At 46.5% G+C, this 18,031-nt stretch overlaps 1 protein-coding gene across 1 annotated transcript in view; it reads right to left on the bottom strand.

Annotated features, from left to right (window-relative positions):
* CACNA1C (calcium voltage-gated channel subunit alpha1 C) overlaps positions 1-18,031 on the bottom strand; it is a 638,289-nt gene that overhangs the window by 188,878 nt on the left and 431,380 nt on the right. The window contains exon 8 of the mRNA XM_058559143.1: positions 7,419-7,522. Coding sequence (XP_058415126.1) covers positions 7,419-7,522 — 104 coding nt within the window. The remainder of the gene's footprint in view (positions 1-7,418; positions 7,523-18,031) is intronic.

Raw genomic sequence — 18,031 nt, 5'->3', positions numbered from 1 at the left:
AGGTCGGGAAGGAAGGAGAGAGAGAGATGAGAGGAAACAAAAGCGTTAATTGCTTCGCACTAAGAAGCTGCCCCACATGCCACTACTTTCCACAGACAGCTATCTCTAGTCATCCCAGGTTTCGTCTTTACTCTCACATAAATGGGCAGACTCCCTGAAGGGGACATTCTAGACACAGGCCCCGAGAGGATGGATAAGATCCATTTCCCTTTTTCTGGGTCATGATCTCAGACTTTGCCTTTAATAACAACTATTCTCCAGTGACCTGGAAACTCCTTCCAAACAGGAACGAAAAGAACCTCCATGACACTCGTGGAACATGCATTTTCATTCCCCCTAGTACTGGGTGGCAGCTGAAAAATCTCACAAGCGTCTCAGGGTGACAAAAGGTGTCAGGACCAGTGGTGTGCCAAGGCCCACTCAGCGGCACTGGCTCCCGGGAGCCAGTCGTGCACATCTCTTCCCAACTCGGGCTGCAGTCTCCTTGCTGGCTTGAAATCGGCCGTGGTGGAAATATTTACACCAGGGAAACTGGCAAATGTTGCAAACCAGAGCTTTTTTCCCCAAAGAGCCAACTGTTAACTATTTACCAGCACACCACTGATTTAAGACCCAGGAGACTTAATCTCCTTAATCTCTGTTTTCATTACTAGAGTTCGTTCTGCCACTCTTAGCATGCCTGGAAGGATTTCTAATCTAGAGAAAGTTCTCTCCCACACGGAGACAAATGAGGATTCCAAACACAAGAAAATGTCCTGGGGGCTGCCCTTTTGGTTAAAAAAGAAATCTAATCAGAATGGAAAAATACATAAAATCTAGATGATACAAAAATTAAATGATGCATTCAATTTAAAGTAATAATGAGTAGAAATTGGAATTGGATTGGGATTTGCTGGAAGAAGGGCCTATTGAAAAACTGCCGACAGAATGGTTATTTCTTTCCTATTTTCTATGATTCTGTCCTTATTTTCTCTCTGACTTTGAATTCACTTTCTGAGCAAGGAGGGGGGCTGGCAGCAGAAGGCGATAATCAAGAAGGCTAGTTCTCAACTCTCAAAGCAAGTTTGTGTCTTTTCTTCCAAAATAGGCATATAGGAGCATTTTTGTTTTTGATATTCAGTCTACGGGAAATGGGGCCCTCGGTGGGGTGTGTGTGTTACAGGCACTGGGCACCTTTGCTAATTCTTAGAGACATGATTCCCTTCTCTCACCAGCAAAGGCCTAGTGAAGGCCTAGGAAGCTGCAGAAACCACCTTGAAGGAATTTCTTGCACAAGCTAAACACTCTACAGTAAAGGCATCTTGGAAGGAAGAACACACCACAAGCCATAGGGGGGACAAAAGCTCAGCTCTTGAATCCACAGTCATGTAGGAGCTCTAGCTCCACACCTACTGTCTAGTATTTGCATTTTGCCTCTGCTGCTTAGGAGAGCACAGAGTTTAGCACTCATCATTTTTATGGTGAGATGGGGTTGGGGCTGGGAGTGGTCTAGGGAACTTTTTAATTGGGAGATGTGGGGGCTCTCAAGCTAATGAGTTCTCTTCAACTGCTGCCTTAATGATGCTCTAGTTTGGATGGAATTTTCTTTTTAAATTTGATTGAATCCAATTCTAACTGGATTGAACTTGCTCTTTCTTGGGCTTCCTGCCAACTGGTACGTACCTTCATTTCCTTCCCAGGGAGTTTAATGCCAGGGAAAAGGGGCCAGATTGACAGTCAACAATGAAGACGGAAGGCTCACTTTGCTTTGCTTCCTTCCTCCTTTTGCTTTTGGGGATGGGCATAGAGAGATGCCAGCCCCTCTGCCCGCAAACCTCTATAGGTGGCCACACCACCCTGGGGCTATAGGCTTGCTCTCTAGAGACAGTCACTTCATACAGTGGTTCCCTCCCCATGCAAATCAACTCCAACAACTGCACCTCAAGGCCCCCTCTCTTGACTATCTTTCAGCCCACATGCATTTGTATTCTCTATTCCTTTCCTGTGGAGTGGGTTTGGGGTTGTAAGGTGACTGAATAGCTGAGGGTTCATTTTAGCTCTTTAGGAATATTTTGCAGAAGGTTCAAGTTCTAGTTACAAAACAACTACCCATCCTTCTTCTAGAGTCAGGAGAATAGGATTGGGATCAAACTGGAGTAGGGACAACTGACCCAGTCCTATGTTACAGCATCTGCCCCACGGAATGAAAACTTACCACCCATACCCCAAGACCTCTGGGGAAAAAAACAAAGAGTGTTGGGGGTATGAGGGGGATGGAGAAGGGGCAGGGTCAGATCTGAAGTCTTGCTGGCTCCCCTTGGCTCCCATGGAGTGTGGGGCATAACCAGGCTTGTGGTTGGATGCAAGGTCCTCGCCAGACCCCACACGATAAGGGATTTGCTGGGTGGCAGTGCCTGGCTCTCTTTATCTCCTTGCCTGGATGCCAGCCATGCACCTGTTCTGGGGACTGAGCTAATGAAGACATGAAGCCCCAGCCTGGCAAGCTGCGCTGGGCCCAGGGACCGGAGCCGGCTAGACAATCAGTCACAGCCATGGGATTTGTCATAAGGCAAGGAGCACATCTCTCTCCAGCAATGGCCAACATGAAAGATGAAGGGTGCAGTGGAGAGCCAGGGGGCCGGTGCTCGGTAATGTAAAGCAAAGGGAGGTGCACGTGGAAAATCTGATCAGCCCAGACGGCTGGGGCTCCAGGCCCTCTAATAATCAATACAGTCGATCCTCATTACTCACAGATTCTGTATTTGCTCATTTGCCTGCTCATTAAACTTGATCCTCCCTCACCAACACTTGTGTGCCCGTGCAGTCATCCCCAGACATCTGCAGAGGGCAAAAAGCTGGAGTCACCCTGCCAGCTGAGGTCAAGCAGGATCATGCTCTGACTTCTGGTTTCAGCTCTCTACTGTAAACAAGTGTCCTTTTCACAGTCTATTTAGTGCCATGTTTTTTACATTCTTGTGCTTTTTGTTGGTGATTTTTCTGTTTAACATGGCCCCCAAGCATAGTGCTGAAGCGCTGTCTAATGTTCCAAAGTGCAAGAAGGCTTGGATGTGCCTTACAGAAAAAGTATGTGTGATAGATAACCTTCCTTCAGGCAGGAGTTACCATGCTGTTGGCTGTGAGGTCAGTGTTAATGAATCAACAATGTGTATTAAATGAGGTGTCTTTAAACGGAAACACACATAATGCAAGGTTATGTATTGATTGCTTGACACAACTGACCAGAGGCTCACAGGAACCTAACCCTGTACTTCCCCTAAGGGCAGTGGTCAGTATTGGCCAATTCAGTGTTCATGACTTCACAGGACATCACTACACACAATAAAGAGAATCAACTGCATATGTTGCCATGTCTTCTGCTCCCACCCACAAGGCATGTATTTCCTGGCATTTCTCTTGCTTCCTTCTGGATATTGTGTCTTGACTGTGGTGCCACAGTCCAGCTACGTTTTCAGATTGTAGAATGCCTACCCACCCCACCTCTGCTTTTTCGGGGAGAGATATGCCCATCTCCCACGGGGAAAAAGAACTGGATGCCTACCCCTCTAAGAGATCCTGGGCCCCTCGTCAACTGAAGGCACATATCTGAAGCCCTCTGCTTATAATCACTTAAAAACAAAAAGTTATCAGATTCCAGAGTCCAGGGACTTTCACCTGATTACTGCTTCAAGTGCAATTTGAGAATTTCATTGTTGCTGTTGTTTTAATTCTAACAGGCTGGAGACTGAGATTTCTGGAGGGGAAAGCAAATATAATCTGATTCTTCTCTGTACTAACACCAGTCCTGTGGCTTGTGAGGATCAATAGATGATGAACATGGAAGCACTTTGAAAAAATCCACGAGATGTATATTCTTTACACTGACTATCTGGCCTTACCAGGAATAAGGTGTTCTGGATATGTGAATGTTCCAGATAGAGGACCCCTAAAGGACCCTCTGATGACCAAAATCTCTGAATTTCCACCTTTTAAATGGAAGCTTTATAAAGTGTCATCTTCCCTACCTTCATGAGCAGAACACTCCAAGCACACTTTAACCTTTTCTTGGTGACTGAAGGATATCATTTATGAGGATGAGTTACTGTGCTGGGCTGTCGAATAATATCCTTATTGATGGGTGTACGTTTTCATGCCCCCTAGTCCCAGAGTGCTCAAAGCCTGCAGTGTTCCTGAGTTGGGCTCTGCTCTCTCTCAAGGACTGTTAGTGTCTGCAGGGCTGTCAGGGCCTTCCTGCAGCCTGCTGGGTGGTGGCCCTGCAGCCTCCTTTTGGGACTCTCTGTTCCCGCTGGCTGTTCCCGGAGCCTGCCTGTGGATCACTTCTGCCTCCTTACTCCTCTTGCCCTTCCTCACTACAGCTTCTGCTCAGACCTCCCCACCTCTTGCCTGTAATCTAAGAACATGGGATTAACCAGTCAAATGGGCTGGGGACGGTGTGACATGGAGGTTAGGAATAGAGGCGAGGCTATGGATTCACATGGCTTGGGTTCAATCCTGGATCCTCCAGTTTTCACCCGTTAGAAGTGAGGTAGTTTTGTCGTCTAAACCTCACTTTTCTTCTCTATAAAATGGAGATGTGAATAGCACCTGGCTCCTAGGGTTGTTGTTGGCATTAAATGAGCTAATCTACCTTAAGTTCCGAGCACAGAGCCTGACATGGAGAATGCTGGTTACTGTGAATGCTATCATTGTGACAGAGAATTTCATGGAGCTCTGAGACTTTTTTGAATGCTTCTGGAAAGCTGGCTTAATCAGAAGTCTGACTGATGAATAAGTGGGCATTTTGCTGCATTCTTGTGGTGACTATTGTATTGTTGTCCTGACTAATTAAGATGCTGACTTGAAACCGAAACCGTAGCCGCCATGTGGTCAGCCAATAGGAGACTGATTCCAGGTTTTGTCACTGTGTGGACCTGGCGCAGCCCATTCTGAGTGGCCAGCCCTCTTGACAGATTAGGAAAGACCTCCTTAAACCAGGAAGGGGAGATGCTCACCCTCAGACACTTCTTGGTCCAGGCAGAGGGTGTGCCCAGAGGTTCAGGAAGCCTTGGGAGATTTTCTACCACCAATTCCAGAGCTGCAAGGAGCACACCGTCGCTCTGGGAGCGGGTCAGGGAGTAGGTGCTGGGGATGGTCTCCAGAAGAGACCAGTGTAGGGCTAGAGGATTCACACGTTCAGGGGTCTGAAAGCCTTGGTGTTCCTGTTCAGAGTCAACTCACGTCTTGAGTATTACTACGTGCCAGGCTTTGCGCTGGGTGTTTTTACATGCCCTATCTCATTGGGACTGGGTCAGGCCAAGATGTGGTCTTCAAAACAGCTTTTCTCTCATGTCAGCAGCTGCTGCCATTTGACTTCTTTGCTTTGATACCCCCAGGATGGTAAGTTTTTGGGTGGGGTAAATGACTGTGGGCAGGTACTCTGCTTGAGGAGGGGCCTTCATGGTCTGGTCTTCACTCTCCACTTCAGATTCCTGGGGGGAATTTCACTTGCTCAGATTTGTTCCTAATCTCTGGGGGAAGAAACATTTTTTAAAGGTTCAGAGCTCTGGCTTGTGTTACAGTTCAAGCTCATTCAACGTAAGTCTGACTGGCAGTGATGGGAAGATGGGAGCCGGGCTGTGCCTGAGTTCAGGTCCTGGTTCTGATATTACCAGTGAACTGGCCTTGTACAGCCACTTAACACTTCTGGGCTCACTTTCCTCATCTTTAAAAGGAAAGAGTTGGAGTAGTTCTAATATTTGACGATTCTATTCAAAAATTCCAGTTAGGATAGGCACCAACAATAATCACTGTAATGAGAGCACCATTTTGAGCCCCTACCATTTTTGTAAGTATTTTACAAAAATGATCTCATTCTATCATCACAACAACTATGAGTTGGTATTATCATCTTCATTTTTCAGATGTGTAACTAAAGTTTAAAAAGGTGAAGTTGCCCAATGTTATGCATCCAGTAAGTGCAGAGCTGGGATATCCAAATTTCTGTCTTGAGTGGAGGTGATGAGGTTGAGTTTTCAATGCTTTCCTTCATGATTCACATACAAACACAGGCGCATTTTCTTGTGTTAGAACACAAAAATGAAAACCCCTCCACCCTCCAGGCAGCTAATCAGAGGCTTATGTTGTCCTGCTCATCATTTTTAACCCTGATGCAAGACACTAGTTTCCTGTGTGGCCTTACCTGGGCACAAGGCATGATGTCATCAAGTTCTCTGACAGGCCACCCACCGTAGGAAGGGGTGAGGATGGAAGCAAGTCTTTCCTTCACCCAGTCCCAGAGACTCAACCTGATGGCCCTGCATTGCATTAGGCTACAGCAGGAGGTAGGAGTAGCTGTTCCCGGCATATGTACTGAGCAAAAATGAAGAGCATCTTTCTCCTTATGCATGACTTTCCCCCACCATTAATGCCCCTAGAGATCTAGGAAAGGCTATTCAAAGCAGCTGACCTGTCTCGAGCAGAGCAGAAATAGATTGCCCCCTCCCCCACAGAGTGAAGGCAGCAGAGTGTGTCACCCATGAGCAGGTTACCAGGAGCATTTAGGTGTACGCCTTGGCATGGCTGGTGTGGACTTGTGAAGAAGAAAGTGGGTCGAGGAAATATCCAGTGAGGCTCCTTGGTGTGAAGGTGGCTATCCCTAGGGCTACTTGGTGCCCCTGCCATATGCTACTTCTACCACTCTTTAACCTCATCTGAGCAAAGGCCCCAAACAAGTAGGCTTTATATTTGTAGCCAGGCAGACAAATTTAAAGGAAAGTATCTTCCATTGCCTCTATTCTCAAATAATCTGTGGTTTCAACAGCTAAGTACCCTTTCCATTCAGAAAAGGGAATACCAGACATGGACTGCTCAGTCTAGGAATTAGAACCAAAGACAATTATATTTTTAGTCTGTATTTGTTTATATATATTTTAAATCAAACTCTTATTACCTTGGCCCATTCAACACTGAATAAAGACCATCTGAAATCTTTAGTCAGCCTGCCACAAACTGTGACCGGCTCGAGAGACCAGGCAAGTACTATCCACAAGGCTGCTTTGTCAGTTGAAAGTGCACAGTCTGTGAATCTTCCCTCCAATCCTGCCACCAAACCCTTCCCTCTCAAGGGTCTCGCCATGCTGCTCCTCAGGTACAAGGAGAGGCACCCTGCCTACCTGAACAGCCGCCTGGGGGCAGGAGGGGTTGGATGAGCTGGCAGGAGACAGGTGGGCCTAGGTATCTCTTGGTGAAGCCCAAACCAATGGATTCATTCTTGTCCATGTGACCCTCTGCCCAGCCAGGCCAAGGACATTCACTTTAAGGCTCCTGAGGTGGCCTCTCATCCCAGGTTCATCAGAGCCAGAAAAAGAATAAAGCCAGGAATAGCAGAAAGAGTAAATAAAATAAATGGAAAAATCAAGACCTTTTTCCTTGGTCCTGCTTACCCGCTAAGAACACCGAGAACCAAGTTAAGTACAAAAAATGACCCTATGATGATTAGTGTAACAAAATAGATCCAGGGCCAGTCCCTTCCTACGGCATCATTGACCTGGAAGAACGGAATGATAGTTAGTGCCGCACACTCAGCAGCCGAGCACGGCCAAGTGCCCACCGCCGGCTCCCAGACACTGACTCAAGCGGCGCCGGGACCCGGACCCTCTAGGTGCAAATCGGAGGCCAAATAGCCTGCCCAGCCAATGGGTCAGAGTTTGTGGTTGAATAAAGACTGTTTTTCCTGATTTTCCTGGGCCCATTAGGGTCCCATCCCTGAGGATCCTGGCGATGGACACAGTGGAACCTGGGACCTTGCTCGGCTGCATTGTAAAGAGGACATAGAAATGGTCAGCTTACCCGCTCAACACACCGAGAACCAGATTTAGAACGAAAAAGGATCCAAAGATGACCAGACTGACAAAATACACCCAGGGTAACTCATAGCCCATAGCGTCCTGCATCTGGAAAGACGAAGGAAAGTTAGGAAAGAGAGAAAACAGAATTGAATTCAAGTGAGGAGGCAGATAGAAAGGGGTGTGAACAGAATCTGGAGGAGACAAAGGGGGCTGAACTTGGCTTTGTCTGTGTGGGCGAGGATGCATTGTTACCTCCGGCATCATCTATACTCAAAATACATCCCCACGACCTTGATCTGAACTGGAAGGGACATTTGCAGGCTCTGCCTCCAGAGGAACCTTGTCTGGCTCTCTCTGTTGTTTTATTTGCTGCAACAGAAAAGTTTCCTCAATGTTTTCTATCTACTTTTCTAATAAGGTGGGTCACTTCAAAAAATAATATCTTCAGCATGGGATGGTTTTAGCTCGGTTGGGTTTATGTGGCCATTAAATCTTCCACTGCACCCCGAGGCACCCTGACCTTGGTGTGGGAAGTGCCTCAGCTCTTACTGACAGAGCCGGAGATCTGGAACTTTTGAGGATGTGTGGGGAAGGAGACCTTCCTAAGGGGCTTGCCACTTGGACCTGAGCTGGGCAGAGTTTAGAGGCGAAATTCCAGTGCTCACAGGCACCGCAGGCCACAGGCCAGGAAGGACAGACTGTTGGCTTATGTATTCAGAGAACAGTTCCTGAGCCTGCAACCAAGCCTGGATGTAAACAATCCTTAACCTGGAAACTGTGGCCTGTAACTAACTGGGTAATGGAGACGCTCCGTGAAAGGCTGCAAGCCCCTGGAGTAGTTGGAGGCAGTGCCTTGCACGTGGAAAGTACTCAGTAAATGTCTGTTGAGTGAATGAATGAACTTAATATGTGCTGGAGCTGGCTCCTATGGGCTTTGCAGAGCCACCATGCGTCAATTCCCAACTTTATGTTCAGTGACTTCATGATGGCAGCTTGAAATTGGCCATGGTGGACAGAAATTAGCAAACGATACAGGTCAGCCTCCCTCTACCCTTTGCCCCTAAGGACCGGCTGTTAAACATTTACCAGCACAGCACTGGCTAGAGGGTAGCTGTGAAGATGATGTTAAGTCACACAGCAGCATTTTTATCAAACAGGAAATTTATTCTGATTTAGTTTCTCAAATCTATTTCTTTCAATGCTTTCTGACTAGACTAGACAGGGTTTAGTCTTATCGTCCTAAAATAATCCCTAACTCTGTCCTTGTGAAATTAGCTTCCAGGAATCCAAATTCTTAAGTACACAAGCTTCCTGAATGATTTACATCAGTGGTTCTCAGAGTGTGGTCCTGTGGATCAGCAGCACCAGCATCATCTGGCAACTGGTTTAGAAATGCACATACACAGGCTCCACCCTGAAACTCTGGGGGTGGGCCCAATAACCCATGTTTTACAGGTGAGTCTGATGCATGCTAAAGTTTGAGAACCACTGATTTACATCATTGTCTCCATGGCTCCCAACTTACAAAATATAACATGACAAGTATTGTGATTCATCACATACCTCTGCTACATTGCACAGCAGTGTTCCTCAAAGTGTGGTCCAAAGACCACCAGCATCAGAATCATCTGGGAGAATTGTTAACAAAGCAGATTTCCGGGCCTCTCTCCAAGAGCTCAGTGAGCCTCATAACGCTGCATATTAATCACCCAGGTGATTCTAAAGCATGCTGAAGTTGGCTGACTACCACCAGTTGCCTCAAATAAGTTACAGGTGTGCTGGGATAGTACCACCCTCAGCCCTCAGGGCTTCTCAGGCTCCGAGAAACCTTATCCATGTACATAAGGATGCTGGACAAATATTATGTTCTCTGTGTGCAGTGAATAAAAAAGACTGAGAAGTACAGAGACCTACTGGTCTGACTGGTCTGAAGTGTGACATCCCAATATTCCTTCCCAAATCTGTTAATATTTATCTGGGGTTACTACATCTTAGTTAGAGGGATCTACCAAATGTAGTCACAGTGCAGACTACAGAAACCATGTCAAGGGCTTGGGGATCACTGGTTTGAACCAAGTCCATGAGTAAAAGAAGAGTTCCCAGCATATGTCCACTTAACTCTGTCATGATTAAACTCGAGTGAACCTGCGTTCGTTGAGCCTCCCACTCTCACAGACCCTGCTCTGTTTCTGACATGGCATGGATCACTCTCTGACTGCATAATTGACTCATTTCTTATGTGTCGTTTGTCTTCCATGCTAGAGCGTGAGCTCCACAAGGACAGGCATCTTGGTCTGTTTTGTTCCCTGGTTTGTTCCAAGTGCCTGGAACAGTGCCTTGCACATGGCAGGGACTCAGTAAATGTTTGTTGAGTGAATGAATGAACTTGATATGTGCCAGGCTACTGTGCTGTAAATAGGAAGCCTTGCTAGTAGCGGGGACAGGTAAGTAAAAGGTGACCGCAATGCCAGGTGGTAGAGGCAGTGGCAGGAGTGAACATGTGGGGTTACAGAAGCACAAGGGGAAGAGTGGCCATGTGAGGCTGGAGAGACGCAGGCAGGGCTGGGTGAATGTGGCACCCTGGGGCCACTGAGGCAACAGGAGTGCAGGGGCCGGGAGGAGGCCAGAGGTTGTGTGACCCTGTGATGGGAACGCGGGTTTCCTAGGAACTTGGCAATTGTTAAAAATAGAGCCTGCAGCTGTAAAGCCATCCTGGCTCTGGGATGGAGGATATTCCCTGTGGCTGAGTACTGAAACATCCAGCAAGACAGCAGCCATTAGGCGAGGCCGGGCAGAGAGGGCTGTGAGTGCCAGACCCTGCCCCCACCACAGGCAGCCTGGGTGCCTCCTCTAACCAGAAGGTGACGGTCTGAACTAAGGCTGAGAGGAGGCCAGACCAGCAGAGGGAAGTCCAGTAAACGTCTTCACTATCAGGAGGAGAACGCCAAAAGTGCACAGGACAAGCAGGGCTGGTGAAATGAGGTCAGGGAGGAGAAAGGCGCAGGAGCCACAGCCAGCGAGCCAACCACGGGCCACGTGATGACGTGACGATGGTCATGGATCTGTATGTCACATTTTATTAGGGGAACTGTGACATAAGCCTTTCATTATTCTCAGCAGCAGTCACGTTAAGAGTTCACGTTTGTTCATCAAGCATTTACTGAGAGCCCACTATGTGTGAGACGCTGTGTTCTGTGCCGCAGTGAAAGCAATGGAGTTGGAAACAGCCCTGGAGACAGGAGAAGGCATCTGTGAGGAGGCTCCTACGGAAACCTGGATCCAAGGTCATGTGAAGCCTTTGAGTGTCCTTCTAGCTTTTCCTCTCAGATTAAATCCTGCCAATGAAGTCCCTTCCTCTTCCCTAAATTAGTGCTTCTTGACTTTTTTGGGAGGGCGGGCAGGTCAGGAAGAGCTGATAAAAACTATCGACTCTCAACAGAGAAGAGGCACATACACAGCACTCTGCATGCAACCTCACGGGTGCACCCACCCTGTGTTCCTGACCAACCGGCTTATTCTGTGCTAACCCCAGGGAAGCACTTTCCCCAAGTGTGGTTAGGGGATCAAGAGCAGCAGATGGGGTCTGTTCTGAGTGAGGTCCCTTGCTCCACTCTGGGTCACAGACCTCCTCACCTTCCTCAGAACAGCTGGGAAGAGACAGTTCCAGGAGGCGATGATGCGCTCGCCACAGGTCACTCTCACGGAACAGGCAGATGGTGAGTGGGAGAGAGGGCTGGTTGGCACTCAATCAACCTCCTTGAAATGAAATCTCTGCTGACTGGTTCCTCATACCCCCTAAATTTTGTGAACATTTAACCTTACAGAAAACACAGTCCTCCAGGCCACACATTTCTGACCCATGAGCCACCAAGATTTCTTTGGGCCCTTGTTTGGGTGTCCTTTCCTCTGTGCCACACACGAGGTGAGTGACTTCCGGCATTATTAAGGACCTCAAATGGATGGGGCTATAGACCTCATGACCCATAGATATCCTCATGGTAACCTCATGACCCACTGATAACCTCATGACCCAAAGATATCTCATGAATAGCCAGGACCATGTCCAGGAAAATCATGGTCTCTACCTCTCCCTTGTTTCCTTGTGTTTCTACTTTGGTCTCTTCCTTGGCTGTGGGCTAGTTCTCTCAGAGGTTCAATATGGGGAACAGCAGGTGAGGGGTAGGGAGTGAGAGGACATGTGAGAGATTAACAAGCTTCCAAGGCGGTCCTAAGATCCCCATTGCTCCCTCATGAGAGAGCAATGCTCAGCAGCCACCAGAGCGTGATTTTCTGGCCTGTCTGCTCCGTCCTGAAAGGAAAGCGCCCCTTTTGTTTTCTTTCTTACTTTCTCCTCTTTATTCTAGGCCACCTACTTTTGGGGGCAGACTGGGCAGAGAGCATACAATGCTGCATGGCTCTGAAGTAGGGCAATGCCTGGAGTGATGAGATTGATGTCTTAAATCAGCTGGAATGGAGCTATTAAGAAGAGAAAGATACATAAAGTCATATTTTTAAAAAGTGACCCAGATTGCTGCCACCCTTATTTAGAGGTGAAAAAAGGATAGATCTTCTCAAACCATTCAAGCTAGATGTTTCTTAGGCCTACAATAAGGGAAGCTTTTTGACTTTCCTAAGGAAGGCACATAGAGAGGCATCTCGATGTCCACCATCTGCAGCACTTGGGGCCTCCAGGCCCAAGAACTAACCGGATGACCCCAACCTTTGCTGAAACACATACCTTACTATTCCTGGAATCTGTGGACAGAGCAAAGGGATGAAAGATACAGAAGGCCCTTCTGAAACCGATGCCTAATTCCTTGAGGGGAGCCCCAACCTTAAACCTTCAGATCCAACATACATTTTTCCCCAAGAAGAAAAAATAGGAGGAACAGCACCTCCTGGCCCGTATCCCTCAGGCCACTCGCGAGCCTAGCTGACTTCCATGAGTTTTCAAGTTGTGGCACTTTCTCCCGGAAGGCTTGTGGCACAGGCACCGTGGATCTAAAAAGACTAAATAGTTTCAACAAATGCCAAGAGAGGCTGTCACGAATGCCAAGGAAGGCAGGAGGTGTAAACCCATAAAAGTCACAGTGCTTTACACACAGTGTCATTAGAGGACAGGGTTTGCTGCTGCCATGAGTACCAGTGCCCAGGGCGATGGCTCGATAAATCTGATTGCTCATGACCTTTGTCACCGTGCTTGCTGGGACACGGAGTGTCCATCCACAGGTCACTGAGTGAGCAGCAAGTCAGAGAACAGATTTCACCTGACTCTTTTCCACCCCTGCACCAGCTTATTGCTGCGCATGTGAGTGCCTCGGGCCACAAGTAAAGGTGTGTGTGTGGGAAGACATCAACAGGCTCCTGACAAGAAGCCAAGTCAACAAAATTACTTCCTCGACCTGTTTTAAAAATTTGTCCTGGGCAGCCACCAGGTGTGGGGGCCATCGAGTCTGATGCCTGGGACTGCACCTCAGGGCAGGTGGCCTTTCAGACACCTCAGATGAGAACACTTTGGGGAGGCCAAGCTGTTCCTTGTGTCTGTTGAAAGAATCTAAAACACAGTTCTCTCCATCTCCCGAATGGTTGGTTATAAAGCCTCCTTTCCCAGGGTGGGGGAGCCGTTGCTCTTGCTCCCCAAGGCCAGCGAGATCCCGTTCCTCCTGAGGCATTCTGCGCCACGTGGAGCTCTCCTGCTGTCATGGACTGTGCTGCCCGGGTTGCTGAGTCAGGTTTCCGTGTGTCCCTCGCTCTTCAATTAGCTCCTAAACTCCTTGAGGGCAGGAGCTTCTTCTCCCGTCCCCACCCCAGTCCCCACTCAGTCCTGGAACACGGTAACTGCTCAATAAATGTTTGTTAAGTTGAATTACTGAATAATAAGAACTCATCTAATACCAGAAAAATGAATAAAATAAAACCTAATAAGTCAATAAATAATAGCTTTGAGAGATGCTATTCTTAATATGTTTATAAACCACTAGTCTATTGTTTAGATAACAGATTCTGTTTAAAGCAGCACAGACACTAGGTGGCTAATGCAGATTAAAAGTTAAGAACCACAGGGTTCTATGTGGGACCTACCACTTTCTCTACTCTGATCAGAGACAGAGCTCAGGCGGCTGTCTCTGGATTACTTGAGGATTTTTCTCAGCTCTTCACTTAGAATGACTATTAGGTCATCAGTAGAATTCAGCTCCACCATTTCTGCTTTCTTGACGCCTTCAGAGACTCATTTTCTATATTCTGTAGTGAAAAGAGGTGGCTTTTTGAAGAAAAGATGGAGTGGGGAAAAAATAGCATAAAACCTGAATTCAACCTGCTTCGATGCAAAAGACTTTGCCATAAACAAGGGCTATTTCAGCAGCACCATGACCAGAGACGAGGGGCTGTCGTGTGTGTGTGTGTGTGTGTGTGTGTGTGTGTGTGTGTGTGTGAGTTTAGTAGAAATATCTTCTCAGCATGTCCAGACATGTAAGTAGGGTGACAAGACAAAATGTGGAGCTGACAACTTACTTATGAAAGGTTAAAACATTAGACTTTTGTTCCCAAGCTCTCCTGCTGAACCAAAACTAATCCAGATACCATAGAAGACACTATTTGTGATTCTGAAAATCTTTCTTTATGTGATTTCTCATTAAGTATTCTTTCTAATCTTATTTTTAAGCTGAATTTCTGTTTTTTAAAAATCAGTAGAAGAATTGATCATGGAGAAACTAACTGGGGGGCAATGGGTGGTGTCAGGAAAGTGACCCCAGTATGTTGGTGGTAGGGTGGGGAGAGGTGCGAGTCCATGACAACACAGACCAGGGTGCTTTTACTGTGCTGCACAGGATGCAGCATTCCCGGGGGCCCTGGATCAGAAGGGCACCAGGTGAGCAGAGGTCAACAGAACCCTCTTGATGAGGAATTATCCAGGCATCTAGATTTCTAAAGAGCTAGAAACATGCATTCTTGTATGTGCCTACTCTAACTGCTGCCTCCTGTTCCCACCATTCTCACATGCAACCTTCTCCAGGTGTTCAAACCCTGGTTCAGTGCTGTGTTATTCTGTTTCCCATGAGCATGGGGCTATCTCAAGTGCTGGGCACAAAGTCAGCACTGAACAGATACTTAACTGATTGATGTTGTGATCTGGCTACAATGTGGAAGGGATAATGCTCAGAGTTTCAAACTGACCCTAGTTCTCAGATCATGTCTGAGAATCCTAAAGATCATCTTGATTTAACAGCCTCTTACATCTTCAAGAAGGCACATGCCACAACCATATAAGACAAGTAGTCTTAAATTATACACAGCAGGCTAGGGATGTTTGGTTAAAACAAAATCTGAAAGGAGAAATAGAAACCAATGGTAATGTCATACAACACTGGATTCTTCCCTCTCTTGGTGCTTCACTGCTTCTAAAGAAAGCCAACCCTTTTTATTTGATCACCTCTCTCCCTGTTTTTTAAGAGGCATGGACATTCTGATAGTAAATGAAGAGACTTGGCTTAAGAAGCCATTTCCCAAGGAAACCACACCTCAAACCTGAGTTCTGGCTTAGTTTCCAAATCCCCAGTGTCTCCACCCCTTACCCTGTCATCTGCAGACTTCTGGAACAGGGCACTAGGTAAAAGAAATGTTTTAAGCAAATTGTTCAGCTAGCTGGGGCCTCGACCCAATGTATGGCCAATGGCTTTAATAGCTGAGGAAATGTTCAAGTATTACTTGACCAAGTTTGATTTTTCTTTTAGTCCACTAACTCTTCAAAATAACAATAATGGGATGAAATAATGGATGTCAGAGAAAAAAAGAAATAGACTCAGTATCACCCACAGTAGGAGGCAGGTGTGAACCATTTGCTACTGGGGACCTCCCTGGTCCCTTCTATCCCAGGCGATATCTAGTGATTGAATCAAGTGCTTCTTTAGCACTTTTATGATCTATTCTCTCCCCAGGAACATCTAACTAGCCATTTGGTAGTTCAGAATGAAGCCAGCTCTGGGGTTTCCATTCATTGCTATACTTGAAAATCTTGATCCATCTTTCCCATGTTCATTAGACTTGCCCCTTGGACTTGAAGGCAAATGCATTCTTCTGAGTGGAAGACCCCATTTCCCCAATTTCCATGGAAACTCTCTCTAGACTGGTTCAAATCCAGCAGCATCAAAGCAGCACCATGCAGATTCAATACTTTAGACTTCTAGGGGTTTTCAAACACCAGCTTGGGCATCAGAATCTCCTGGGGAGCTTTTTCAAAATGCAGATACTGGGACCTAACTTTGGAACTTCTAATTCAATGACTTGGAGGGAAGTCTGGGCATCTTCATATTTAGAAAGCTTCATATTTTATGCTAAAACACTTTGAGATTTGAGAGTCTGTGGGTTTAGAGATACAGGCCTAGAGGCAAGGAGGAGGAATGCTGAAGAGGGAGGAAACAAGAGGGATAGGGAGGAAGAAGGAAGAAAGGAAGAAATGGCCGTAGAAAGATCAAAGCAATTAGAGAAACTGTCTGAAAGCAGGAGCATTGGGCTGGGAGGTGCTTCCATCATGAATACCATCATGAATACCCAAGTATGAAGCTCTGTTTCAGCTTTAGGGGTGTGGGTGTGGGTGTGGCCATTTCAGAAAGGTGCTGGGAAAATCAGAGAAAGGCATGTCCCACGAGCCTGGGACTGTTCCTTCACCTCTGACACTTTTTCCATTCCCAGCCTGAGCTCTATTACACACACCCCAGGGGAGAAAGCACAACACAGCTGCCGAAAATTGGTAGTTGCAGTTGTGTGCTTCTTCTCATTCCCCACTCTGGCTGTCATTGTGGCAGTATTTCTTTGGGTCACATCTGCCTGGTGGGGTATCAATGATTTGTGGTGGGGGAGAGGGAGGGAGGGATGAAGGAAGATCACAAAAATACAGCAGGGCCATCAGCAAAGTAAATTATACCCATTCCCTCCAACCCCACACCCACCCACCCACTGCCACCCTGACCTCAATTTGCTGCCATGGAAGGCGTTTCCATAGCAACTTAAGGCATGAGTTTGAAGCTCATGAGCTGAGGCTCCAAAGCACAGTTCTATAGAATCACATGTTCTATGGCCCATAGGCAGAGACTGCCCATTTTCAGAAGGATGTTTCTGTCCTTGGCTAGCCAGAGGGATCCACCCAAGGTAGAAGGACGAGTTAGGGCCACTTGGGAATTTGATCAGCTTTGCTAAATGAAATAAATTTGCCTAAGTATAATGAGTTCAATTCAGGCAAGTTTCAAGTAGTCATTTGCAGAGAGGTACAAATTTCATAGTAACACTGGGTTTTAGGATGTCAACCATAAGGTAAAAACTGGGAAAAGAGGGTCTTTGAATCAATAGGACATGGTGCTTATAAAAAACTTAGAAGATACAATACCCTGTATCACATCTCTGTGCTGTTACAAAACTCTTCTGATTCAAGAAGAAGTCAACCCCTCTCTTGGCATTAGCTCCTTTCTCTCTGGCAGCTCTGCTTAATGGGAAGGCATTCACTTCCCTCTCACTCTTCCCTGCTTTAGTGTGTAGACACTGTTCCCTCAGCAGTCTCTTACATTGTTTTCAGGATGGCCAAATAAATTTGACTATTTGCAAAATTCTGAGTGAGATGGTATTTTCACGACCAGCAACAAGCATTTCTCACCCAAATGCTGGAGAACAACGCTGGATTCTGGCAAGTCATTTCTCATGCTGAAGTAGGAGACACTACAAAGAATTATATTTTCTGCAGTTTTCACAAATAATGGACTTGACTCTGCCAGAATGGAGACAGCTCAAATATGGTATGTGTATTTGCCTGTGGGACAGGCTGTATATAAATCTGGCATTTCAATGGCTCAAAGATTGGCAAAGTACTGTTGGCTGCTGGATAACAGAAAGGGTATCTTTAAAGTAAAGGAAGATTTACTGTTGATTGGTTGACACTTAAGAAGTGGTATTTCTAAATATGCATCACATAACCAGCAGAGTGTTTTGTCAGCAGCGAAAATGATGTCAATGTACTTGTCTGATGGACTGTTACATGAAGAAGTAAGATTAACATGAGAAATAAAAATGTAATCGCATGCCATAACGCTACAAAATTCAATAAAAATGGTTTCTTTTTAGTAGACCAGGCCTGACTTTTCTCTTTAGCCCTAGAAATTAATAACTGTGCCCTCTAGCTCTCTTTTGGGGAGAGAGGCAAGACAAGGATAAGAACAGAA

The sequence above is a fragment of the Diceros bicornis genome, chromosome 17 (assembly GCF_020826845.1).
Source record: "Diceros bicornis minor isolate mBicDic1 chromosome 17, mDicBic1.mat.cur, whole genome shotgun sequence".
NCBI classification, from domain to species: Eukaryota; Metazoa; Chordata; class Mammalia; order Perissodactyla; family Rhinocerotidae; genus Diceros; species Diceros bicornis.
This window is presented reverse-complemented; position numbering and strand designations above follow the sequence as displayed.